The sequence below is a fragment of the Thamnophis sirtalis genome, unplaced genomic scaffold (assembly GCF_051295495.1).
Source record: "Thamnophis sirtalis isolate CommonGarterSnake01/CBP01778 unplaced genomic scaffold, rThaSir2_p1.2 scaffold_2, whole genome shotgun sequence".
Classification (NCBI taxonomy): domain Eukaryota; kingdom Metazoa; phylum Chordata; class Lepidosauria; order Squamata; family Natricidae; genus Thamnophis; species Thamnophis sirtalis.
The window spans coordinates 66852190-66864896 of record NW_028261382.1 but is presented as its reverse complement, the minus strand read 5'-3'; the positions used below and the strand labels follow the sequence as shown (position 1 = coordinate 66864896).

At 41.4% G+C, this 12707-nt stretch overlaps 1 protein-coding gene across 2 annotated transcripts in view; it reads right to left on the bottom strand.

The window, feature by feature from the left end:
* SCARF2 (scavenger receptor class F member 2) overlaps positions 1-12707 on the bottom strand; it is a 67135-nt gene that overhangs the window by 16258 nt on the left and 38170 nt on the right. For both annotated transcript variants that reach the window (XM_087705846.1, XM_087705848.1), the window contains exons 7-9: positions 9882-9985; positions 9085-9202; positions 7799-7917 (exon numbers count right to left, since the gene is read on the bottom strand). In XM_087705846.1, coding sequence (XP_087561972.1) covers positions 7799-7917; positions 9085-9202; positions 9882-9985 — 341 coding nt within the window. The remainder of the gene's footprint in view (positions 1-7798; positions 7918-9084; positions 9203-9881; positions 9986-12707) is intronic.

Genomic DNA, 12707 nt, shown 5'->3' with positions numbered 1-12707 from the left:
TGTCCAACAAAGAATTCTATTCATTGACATTGAGTCTTTATTGATTAACCCTAGGGCCATAGCAGCGTGCAAAGTTCCAGAAACAAAAGCAACTTAAAATGGAATTTGATACAATACAATTTAAAATGGAATTGGAATAAAATGCAGTCTAAAATGAAATTGGAATAGAATACAATAATTTAAGATATAGATAAAATATGATAAAATTATATTTCGGTGTCACTCCCGCAATCTACTCCAATCAATTGCACATATGCAGATCTCAACCGAACCATTTTGTTTAAGGACTGTGCTGTGTTAAATGTTATTTTCTGGTTCTGACCTCACATAAGGTAAGTTGTTTTGACATGGGGATCCCAATGGGTCCTTCGTTTGGTCTATGGACCAAGGTACCTGACTCTCTACAAGCAACCATCCAATAGGACGTAAGCCCAAAATCAGGTCTTGGAAAAAGTTACACATATGCCCCAAAGACAAATTCCTTGTGTGTCCAATCACACTTGGCCAATAAAGAATTCCATTCTATTCTATTCTATTCTATTCTATTCTATTCTTTCCTATTCCTATTATTATTATTATTCAATTGTATCACAGCGGCCAGTTGTTTCGCCGGATTTGGCATTGGTTACTAGTCGGGCCCCACCCAGGGGCCTAGGACGTCGTAACGTATTTTCGTAATATGCGTGCAGATCCAAGCAGTGCGGCTTTTTGCATTTGACTGATGGTGGTTTTGTCAATTTTTAACTGTTTTAAATGTAATTCCAGTGCTTTTGGAATAGCACCCAGTGTGCCAATTACCACTGGAATTACCACTGCTGGTTTGTGCCATAGTCGTTGAATTTCGATTTTTAAGTCCTGGTATTTTGCAATTTTTTCATGTTCCTTCCCAGCGACCCTGCTATCACCTGGTATTGCAATGTCTATGATTGTGACCTTATTTTTCTCAACCAGTGTGATGTCTGGTGTATTATGCGCCAGTATTTTGTCGGTTTGTATACGGAAATCCCACAAGATCTTGACCATCTGATTTTCGGTGACTTTTTCAGGCTGATGTTCCCACCAGTTTTTTGCTGTTTTGATATTATAATTTTTGCACAAATTCCAATGGATCATTTGTGCTACTGAATTGTGCCGCAATTTATAATCAGTCTGCGCGATTTTTTTACAGCAGCTGAGTATGTGATCAACAGTTTCATCAGCTTCTTTGCAAAGTCTGCATTTGGCATCATCAGAGGATTTTTCGATTTTGGCCTTAATGGCATTTGTGCGGATAGCTTGTTCTTGCGCAGCCAGGATTAGTGACTCTGGACTTCCTGGGAGGAGCCTACTGGTGGGGGCAGCAAAAAATCAGCTGCCTCCGAATTCCTGGCTATGTACCTGTTTAGAGGATCTTCCATCTGACGTCTTATCAGGTTTTCTTATCCTTCAGGCAAGAAGGAAAGAAGAAACTGTTTTGCTGGCAAATGCTCTTCGATTTTTGCAGCTTTTGTGCTTGCAAGGAAAGGGGGGCTAGCCCAAGGCAGAACGGATGTCCGTGCTGGGAACTTCAAACTGCCTTGTGCAGGACAAAGTAGGTCTCTCCCACTCTGCTCAAAGTTTTGTTTGATTTATTCTTATCACGAGCTGAATCCGTTTACTGTGGACAATAATTGCTTATCAACATTTTAGCTTCTTTTCTTTTTCTCCTCCGAAAAATTATTTACTCAGAGGCTTCTAAAATGGCGCCGAGCAGGCTGGTTTCTCCGGTAATAACGAACACTTTTTACTAATCCTCACAAGAATTCAAAACAAAAGAGATTGCTTATCATTTGTTTTGGTTTCACAATAGAAGAATTTTACTCCTTCATTAACCTTGCTTATTTGGAAGTTAAATGGTGATGAATCTGCTGAATGGTCTTGTTACAATGTTTACTCACTGAAAGTTTTGCCAAGCCTTAAACTTCAAAATAAAAGCCTCTTTACTTAAAGCTGCATATTCAGGCAATAGAGTTTTATTAACTGCAGGCAGATAAATTTTGAAATGGCCTCAAAACCAAATATTAACTTGAAGTCGTCACCCTCTACTTCCAGGGGCACATCCTCAGTGCCTGGCACAAAGCTGCAGCCTCCGCTTCCTACGCCCCCTGCTGGGGATGTGTTAACGAAAGAATTTTTCCTGAGTAATCTAAGCGAGGCTCTTAATGCACAGACAATTAAAATGGAAGATAAGTTTAGAGATAATAGAGAGGAGAGAAAAGAGGAAATAAAAGAAATGAAAGAAGAAATTAAAAGTGAAATAAAAGGACTTAAACAGGAGCTGTATGAGAAATTTGATGCTAAGGTTGATAAAATTAGAGACGACATGCTGAGTCTTGTAACTGTATTAACAGAACATATTTCTGGAGTGGAAGATACTCTAGAGGTTCTTAATGATGCCAATGCTAACTTGACATTGAAAACAGAGGTGGTGGAACAAAAAGTGGAAAATGCTGAAAAAGAAATTATTATGATACAGTACCGACAAATGGAGTTCGCATTAAGAGTAAGGGGGCTGCGTGAGGAGAAACAGGAGAACCTGAAACAGATCCTATTGGAAGCTTTTGACTGCCTGATGGGAAGACCAGGGACCAATCAAGACTGGCAAATTGACAAAGCTTACCGCGTTAACTCCTGGCTGGCAAAGCAGAAGCAGCTTCCTCGAGAGATAGTTATATATTTTACTACAAGAGAGTTTAGAAATATGGTACTGCAAGCATCTTATAATACTAAGCTTCAAATTGGCGGTCAAGACCTGGCTGTTTTGAAAGAGATACCACCTCAAATGTTAAGAGCCAGGAGAGACTACGCTTTTTTGGTCGAAGAACTCAGAAATCGTCAGATACAGTATAGATGGGATGCACCATTTGGCATCATATTTACATTTGATAAGCAAAGGTACCGCCTCAACTCTGTATGGAAAGCCCGAGATTTTTATTATAATATATTGAAGGCCGGACACCCTGCACCATCTGGACCTAGAGAAAGACCACAAGAAGGACAGGATAGACAGCAAACTACACAACCACCAGACAAGATGGAGCATCTCTCTTCTCTAGAAGTGCAAGGTGCTATGGAACCAAGACCTAGCCGCATGACTACTAGACGTATGGAGAAACAAGCTAAAAAGCAACAGCATCAACAATCATCGGCCATCGATCAAGGATCTACAACAACAAATCTGGAAGCAATGGGAGGAGCTAGACCTAAGGTTAAACAGGCCGTGCAGGAAGCTCTAAAAATGCTTCAACCAACCAAAGATGACAACTAAGATTTTAACATGGAATGTCAACGGACTGAACTCTCCACAGAAGAGGAAGAAAATATTTCATTATCTCAAACAGTTTAAGAACGATGTAATTTGTTTGCAAGAAACTCATATCAAGTCAACTGATCAAAAATATTTGATCAACTCAAAACTTGGTCAACATTTTGCAGCTTCTGCTATGGAAAAGAAGAATGGTATAGTTGTATACTTAAGAAAAGATATGAAAGCTGAATTAATAGAAGCATATCCCTTCGGAAGATATATTGCTTTAGACTTAATCTTAGAAGGGAAAAAGACATTACTTTTGGGAATTTATGCTCCCAATCAACAGCAAGATAGATTCTATAGAAATCTTCATGCTAAATTAGTACAGTGGGACTATAGTTCCTGTATACTATTGGGTGACTGGAATGGAGTGATAGACACTAAGAGAGATAAGAAGATTTCCCGCCTAAATACCAAGATGCGAGCAAAGTTACCCAAATCTTTCTTTGACATTATGGATGATTTTGAATTGAGAGATATTTGGCGAGAAAGAAATGCAGAGGAATGTGACTTTACTTTCTTCTCGGACAGGCATCAATCCCTCTCAAGGATTGATTTTATTCTAACCACTAATGATTTGCTTTCTAGGGTCAAGAAAACAAAGATTGCAGCTAGGATCCTTTCGGACCATAACCCAGTTTGGATGGAGTTGGGAAGGGTAGTGCAGGCAAGAAGGTCTTGGAGATTGAATGAAAACTTATTTAGATATGAAAAGTATATTAATGATTGTAAAAAATTACTATCGGAATATTTTGTTTTGAATATGAATAAGGGTACATCTATGGAATTTGTATGGGACGCAAGCAAAGCGTATATGAGAGGAGTTTTGATGAATATAAATAAAACACATAGAAATAAGCAAGGGTTAAAACGAACAGAACTGGAAGAGGAAATTAAGAGAAAAGAGCTGGAGTTAACAATGAACCCAGACGATACAAAGGTTAAGGAAGCTATTAACATATTAAAATCTCAATTTGACATGTTGATCTCTGACCAGGTGGCTACTAATCTATTATATGCAAAACACAATACTTTTTGTAATGCAAACAAACCTGGCAGATGGTTAGCTTATCAGATTAGGAAAAAAAGGAAAACTCGAAATATATCTAAACTGATTTACAGAGGGAAGGAGGTGTTTCAACAGGAAGAGATTCAAAAGGCTTTCTGGGAATTTTTTACAGAACTGTATAAAGGGGATAAAATTAATGGTTTAGACATAGACAAATATTTAGACAAAGAGAAAATACCTTCAGTTAGAGAAGAACACAGGCAAAAATTGAATCAACCAATAACCTCGGGGGAAATCCTGCAGGTAATTAAGCAATTAAAGTCAGGGAAAGCACCAGGTACAGATGGCTTGACAGCGGTTTACTATAAAAACTTACAGTTAGAAATGGTAGAACCTCTTAGAGAATTATTTAATATGATTCAAACGGAAGGTAAAGTCCCTCCATCTTGGAAGACAGCGTTTATATCTTTGATACCCAAAGAAGATCAAGATACTACTCAACCCAAAAATTATAGACCTATTTCATTACTGAATGTAGATTATAAAATTTTTACTAAAATATTAGCAAATAGGTTAATGTTGGTCACTCAACAATTGATACATACGGACCAAACAGGTTTTATACAAGGGAGACAGATGAAAAGTAATGTTAGATTAATTATTAATGCATTAGAATATTTGGGAAAGAACAACCAGATCCCTGCTGCGTTTATATTTTTGGATGCTGAGAAGGCCTTTGATCGAGTTAACTGGCAATTTCTGTTGAAGATACTGCAAAAAAATGCAGATAGGAGATAATTTTTTACAGTCAATTAAAGCAATATACCAACAGCAAACAGCACAAATCATAGTCAATGGAAGTCTAACAGACTCTTTTCAAATTGGAAAAGGTACAAGACAGGGGTGTCCTTTGTCCCCATTATTGTTTATTATAACTTTGGAAGTATTGTTGAATAAAATACGGGGCTTGGATGGTTTAAAAGGGATCAAGATTAGGCAGCAAGAATATAGAGTCCGCGCTTTTGCGGATGATTTGGTCATAATATTGGAACAACCGCAGGAATCCAGTATGGTTTTAATGAATATGATTAATCAATATGGTCAAGTGTCGGGCTTTAAAATAAACTTAGGAAAAACCAAAATATTAGCTATAAATATGAATATTAAACAAAAGGAAGAATTAGGAGTGATGCTAGGATGTGAGGTAGTTAAAAAAGTCAAATATCTTGGAGTTAACATTTTAACTTCAAATGGGAAATTATATAAGCATAATTATGAACCACTTTGGCATAGCATACAGACAGAGATGAAAAAATGGGAGAAATTGCACTTATCTTTGCTGGGTAGGATAGCGGCAGTGAAAATGAACATTTTACCAAAATTTTTATTTCTCTTCCAAATGTTACCTATACTTAAAAAAGATGCGAACCTTTTAGAATGGCAGAAGGGTATCAACAAATTTGTGTGGGCAGGAAAGAAGCCGAGGGTAAAGATGAAAATAATGCAAGATGTACGTGAGAGAGGAGGATTGAAACTACCTAATTTAAAAATATATTATGATGCAGTGGCATTATCTGTAATTAGTGATTGGATTCACTTAACCAATGATAGAATATTGAACATTGAGGGACACGATCTGGTATTTGGTTGGCATGCTTACCTGTTATTCAACAAAAAATTGGATAAGAACTTTAAAAGTCATATTTTAAGAAATGCTTTATTGCGGGTCTGGAAGAAATACCAATATAAATTAAATGACAAGATACCCATGTGGGCAATTCCTAGACACGCAATTGAAAATATGAATACAGCACAAAAACATGACAGAATTACCTACAGACAGCTTCTTACCTCGGAAAGGGGGGTATTACAATTAAAATCTTTAGAGGTATTAAAAGAGGAGAAGGTAGTTCAAACATGGTTCCAGTATGGGCAATTACAGGCTAGGTGGAAAATAGATCAAAAAATTGGTTTTATTCAAGTTGAGGATAATCTGTTTAAACAAATAAGAGATCAAAGCTTAATGCATATAAAGAGGATATATAATGTATTAATACAGATGGATTCGGAAACAGAATTAGTTAAAGATTGTATGATAAAATGGGCTCAAAATATTGAGGAACCAATAATGTTGGATACATGGGAAAGAATCTGGGTAAGAAATGTGAAATTTACACAAGCTCAAAATCTGAGAGAAAATTTTTACAAGATGTTCTATAGATGGCATTTAGATCCTAAAAAGTTGGCTTCTATGTATCCGAATGTACAGCCTAAATGTTGGAGGTGTGGTTCTCTCGATGCTACATACTATCATATATGGTGGACCTGCCAAAAGGTTAAGGCATTTTGGATAAAAATATGGTGGGTCATGCAAAATGTTTTTAAAAGAAGGATAAAGTTTAGTCCTCAGTTATTTTTACTAGGTATATGTACTGACTTTACAGTGGTAGAGACCAATTTGATTCTGCACCTGATAACTGCAGCAAGACTGTTGGTGGCGCAATATTGGAAGAAGGAAGACTTGCCTACAATCCAAGAATGGACATTGAAAGTAACAAACTTAGCTGAAATGGCTAAAATATCGGCATATCTCAAAGATCATTCAAATGAGAGATATAAACGAGACTGGAAAAAATGGATTGACTATATACAAAATAAATACGGGACTAAGAAATTCCAGTTAGCCTATGCTTAAGATCAGAAATGATTTAAACTGTTAAAAGTCAGTTCAGTAAGAAGAAGCTAAGGTCAATCTAGAATGTCATTAATTTCTTTATTTCTTTTTTCTCAATAGATTTTAGACTGTGTTAGTTAAAAATCCATACCGTGTACGGGTTCTGGGAAGTCGGGGGGGGGGGAAGGAGGAGGGGGGGTGGGGGGGTGGAGGGAGGGAGGGGTACACACAACAAAAAAAATTGTACTTCAATGTCTTAATGATTGACAAATGATGACATATTTGTGTTTTTTTTAAAGAAAAATAAAAAAGTTCTGTTCGATAGAAAAAAAAGGATTAGTGACTCTGTTTCTTTCTTTAATGTACCTATTATTATTATTATTATTATTATTATTATTATTATTATTATTATTATTATTATTATTATTATATTTTATTCCTATTCCTCTTTTATTCCTATTCCTCATTCTATTCTATTCCTCATTCTATTCTATTCTAATCTATTTTAATCTATTCCTATTATTATTATATTTTATTCCTATTCCTATTCCTATTCCTATTCCTATTCCTATTCCTATTCCTATTCCTATTCCTATTCTATTCTACTCCCACTCCCACTCCCACTCCCACTCCCACTCCCACTCCCACTCCTATTCTATTCTCAATCTAGCAGTGACGACTGTGTGGCCAAAATCTTTCTCCTGGCATCTGCGCCCCCCCCCCCTTTCCAGTTTCAAGTCCATTAGCCAGAGGGAACAGTGGCCAAGACCGTGGAGTGGATCCTTACCTACAACTTTTGGCAACTTCTGACGGCGAAGGGGGATCCGGGGCAGCTTCAAGCTGATTTGGCTGAACTGTCCACAAAGGCGCCTTGAAGATTTTTTATGAGCCAAGTCCTGGCGAATGCTGTGAAGGAAGCCAGACAACCCGGTGAGACCACAGTCAAAAGTTGCCACATGGATAGCAATATCACTTAGACTTCTATACCGCTTCATGATGCTTTCCAGCCCTCTCCAAGTGGTTTATAGAGTCAGCCTCTTGCCCCCAACAATCTGAGTCCTCATTTTACCCACCTCGGAAGGATGGAAGGCTGGGTCAGGATGAAACTGCTGGCAGTTGGCAGAAATTGTAATTGTATTCTAACCACTGCACCAACACAGCCCTCAATAGGGGTCATATTGCATTGCATCTTTATAATTTGCTCCTTTTGTCTTAGATTTCCCTGCATCTCACCTATCCTACCTGTATAAGGTGATAGGGAAGGGGTGGGGGTGGGTGGGTGGCTGTAATCCGAAGGCAGGGGAAAGTGGCATCTACAGCTATGGATGGAATAAGGCAGGATTTTCCAGCCTTGCCCATCTTAAAGTTAAGACGTTTGGACTTCAATACCCAGAATTCCCCAGCCCGCAAGAGGAATTCTGGGTATTGAAGTCCAAACCTTCTGGACAAATAGTTGTCCAAACTTTCCTTGAAAACCTCCAGTGATGGAACACCTACAACTACGGGACACAAGTTCTTCCATTGGTTACAGGTAGACCTATAACAGTTCCCTTAATGGCGATTCAAAGTTTGGACATCACTGAAAAAGTGATTTGTGACCCCTTTTCACACTTATGACTGCTGCCACATCCCCAGGTTCATGTCATCAAAATTCAAGCACTTGGCAACCGACTTGCATTTATGACGGCAGCAGTGTTCCACCATCCTATGATCCCATTTTGCGACCTTCTCATAACAAGGTCAATGGAGAAACCAGATGGACTTAACAACGGTGTTACTAATTTAACCACTGCAGGGATTCACTTAACAACCGTGGCAAGGACGGTTGTAAACTAGGGCAAAAGTCACTTAACTGGTTTGTGCTCATAATTCAAGGAATAGCAGTAACTGTTCTCAGGAAATTGGGCAGCTGAAGGAAGCTGGCCAGATCGAAGTGCCTCCTGGCCCATCCTTCCTCCCCCGTCTTGGCATCCCTTCCAGGCAGGAGTCGTTTTCTGGAAGACTGGTTCTCTGCAGCTTCCCTCCTCCCACTCACTCTCCCCCACCCCCCATCCATCCCCTGTGGGTACTCACTCCCGTGCCTGATCCTTTTTTCGACAAATGCAACAGCAGGACAACAGCGAGAGGACGAGGCAGAGCAGAAACGTCAGGAGGACTCCGGCACCAATGAGCCCCATCCGCTGATTGGCCTCTGGGGAAAAGAGGTTGGCAAGAGTCAGTGGGCAGAGGAAACCACACCTGTCCTTGCAAGGTGGGATGTGTGTGTGTGTGTGTTGTGATTGCAGAGTGTGCAGGGGTGGGATTGAAAAATGTTAGCAACCGGTTCTCTGCCCAGTTGCTGGTGTGTGTGGCCACAGGGGTGTGGCCTACCCAGACTCCTGCACCACCGGGGGGGGGGGGCTTTTCACCCTCCCCAGACTCTGGAGGGTTTCTTCGAGCCTCCGGGTGGGTGAAAACGGCCTCCGCTGGCCTTCTGGAGGCCAGAAACTGGCTCGTTTCCAGACTTCCGAGAGGCCTCTTTTTCGTCCTCCTAGAGCCTCTATGCAGACCCTACACTTACTTGGCATCCAAAATGGGCCGCATGGAGCCTTCTGGGAGGGGCAGGGTGGGGTGGGCAGGGCCAGCCAGTCCTCCCAACTACCAGTTTGATGAACTAGATGTAAAATTAGCATCCAGTTCGCCCAAACCAGTCCGAAACGGCTGAATCCCAACTCTGAGAGTGTGTTGGGAAAAAAAGGCAATAGGGCAGCTGCAACAAAGTGAGGAGGCTGTTGTGGCTGCCTTTTGAATCTTGGGGGGGGGCACACTTTGCACCCTCCCCCACCCAGCTGGGGCAAGAAGCTTTGGGGAAAGGTTGGCCAGGGACTTACCCATGTGGCACATGCCGGTGAAGGGGTTGCAGGTGTCATCATGGCAGTTGCACAGCTCAGTGCAGTTTGCACCATAATGGCCAGTCGGACAGGTCAGGTTGCAGCTGGCGAAAGAAGAGAGGGCAAAAGAGGTCAGACCTTCAAAGGCAGACCTGGAGCTCACCACAATCTTCCATTTAAATTACTCAGAGAAGCCCTACTGGAAAGGACAGCGGGATAATGCCACATTTAATGGCAGGGTCTCCAACATGATGCCCAGAAGCTACAGCACAACTTGTAGGCACCTTTGGTGGATGCCTGAATAGAAATATTGTGCATTTCTCCTCTGCTTCAAATGAATTGTCCCAGTCCTTCCAGGTCATGGTGGTCCCAAAAGTGCTTTTTCAAGAGGCTTCCTTGGTTTTTCTTAGAAGACGTTTCGCTTCTCGTGCAAGAGAATGAGGAGAAGAGCTGGATGAGAAACGAAACGTCTTCAGAGAAAAACCAGGAATGTCCAGTTGCTTCTTGAAAAAAGAACCTTTGGGATTTCAAATGAAACCGTCTCACAACTCCATGCAATGGTGCAACTCGCTCCACAACTCCATGGATTTCCATTACACACTGAATCCTATACTACTCTGCCCCCTTTTAAACCAGCCTTATTCAGATATTCAGATTAACAGTTGGAAGGGACCTTGTAGGTCATCTAGTCCAACCCTCTGCCCAAGCAGGAGACCCTACACCATTTCTGACCGATGGTAGTCCAGTCTCTTCTTGAAAGCCTCCAGTGATGAAGCTCCCACAGCTTCTGAAGGGAACTTATTTTCCATCAATTGATTCTTCTTACAGTCAGAAAATTCCTCCTTATTTCCATGTTGAATCTCTCCTTGTTCAGTTTCTATCCATTCTTCCTTGTCTGGCCTTTAGGTGCTTTGAAAAACAGGTTGACTCCCTCATCTCTGTGGCAGCCCCCCAAATAACATGTAACTTCTAATTCTCTAGCTGCCCAAATTTACTTGATAGTAAGATTAAATAAATGTTGGGAGCTGCAAAGTTTATTATGGACATGTTTTATTGGTGCCCAATCCAGCTGGTGCCCACAAGACATTTTATCTTGCACATCTGTTTCTTTGCCTTAGAGGGAATGTAGGTCTCTGGATTGTATCTTTATTTTTATGGGTTTTTATACCATTGCCTTTACACTATTTTATGGGTTGCAAATCACCCAGAGTTATTTTATGATTGGTAGTTATATACATATTTTGAATAAATAAAGATTGCATTGTTAAAATTTGCTGGTTCAAGTTTTCAAAATTTATTTTAAATAAGCACCAGAATAGATGTGTGAGTCCCCAGAAAGCTTGTCGTACACCCCACAAAAAACAAAGGAGAACCAACATTTGGGGCCCTGCCTGTTCAGTGCCTTTGCTTTACCTCCCCATTGGGGTCCTCAGAGGCTGGAAAAAATGAGGCAGCCCCCAACCACAAAACTATCTGGCTCCATGCCAAACCCTGAGCACAAGCATCCTCGGGATATAAAAATAATAATAATCCATCTGGCAGCTGCAACAAGCACCATCTCTCATGTATGTTGAAAAGGGGAGGGGGCTTCAGTCATAATCATGGCCTCCATTTTGATTTTTATGACCCTTCTCTTGGATATTCCTGGCCCTGAGCTCTTTTTAAGTCTCCCTCCAAATTGTGTGTCCAGCAAGCACTTCCTCCATGGTTTGCCTTGAGTCCAGTGGGTCAACCAAATGCAGGATGCAGCCACACCTCCCTGGGGGATCTAACTTCCCCAGAGCCCCCCCCCTGGGGGAGGGGGGCTTTTGGGCAACCCTGGGAAGTTTGGAGAAGCGGAAGGAGCCGAATGAATGACCTACAAGGCTAAAAATACTCCATTCACTTTGAAATGTCTTTTAAATTCTAAGCCCTGTGGCGCAGCTGGGTTTTTCAAGAGCCAAGTAAGTAATTCCCCGATTCAAAAGCAATTCTTAGAAGTGGGGTGATTTTCCCCATTTGGGTCCTATTAAAGTGAAAAATTACAGACTCAGAGCATGCATTTTTCCTCCCAAATGGGCAGCTTTTTTTTAAAAAAGGAAAGAGATGTGGCCTTTGAGCACAGGAAAGTCCTGCTCCTCTGACCTATAAGAGCTGCCCCCTGGGTCATCTTTGCTTATGGTTACCTTCTCCACTAGGGCAGATGTGCCCAATTTATGAACTCTGCTAGTGTCAGATCTGCCATGGGTGTGCCTTGTGCCTTGTTTCCGCCCTGCGTGGCCTCCTGCAGCACCTTGCCAGCCAAAAAAGGGCTGGAAACGGCTGGCAGAGTGCTGCAGGAGGCCAGGCAGGGTAAAAATGAAGTGTGTGTGGGGGGGGTGCGGACACCCTGCACCCTGTTTTGGCCGGCAGGGTGCTGCAGGAGGCATCTGTCCCCGATCCCCACCCCCAACCCTGCCAGTTCACAGAGAACTACAATGCTGATTTGCCCCTCAAATAAATCCAGTTTGACACTCCTGTTTTACAGTGTCTTTGATGCCACTTGGAGGTTTATTTGTGTCCTCAGCAGGGGTGGGTTCTGGCAGCCGCTACTGCCGTTTCTCTCATGGTCATGCAGCATGCGCAATACTATAAAAATGCTTTTGTACATGCGCGGAAGCAAAAAACAAGATGGCGGCACCTACGGGAGAACTGGTTTGGGGGCTGTTCTGTAGGGAGAACGAGGCGTAGGTCTGGGTTGCTGCTGGTTCCAGTGACCCAGGCCACCAAACTACTACTGGTTCGGCCGAACTGGTCCAAACCGGTAGGAACCCATCATTGGTCCTCAGGGTCACCTGAGTGGTGCAA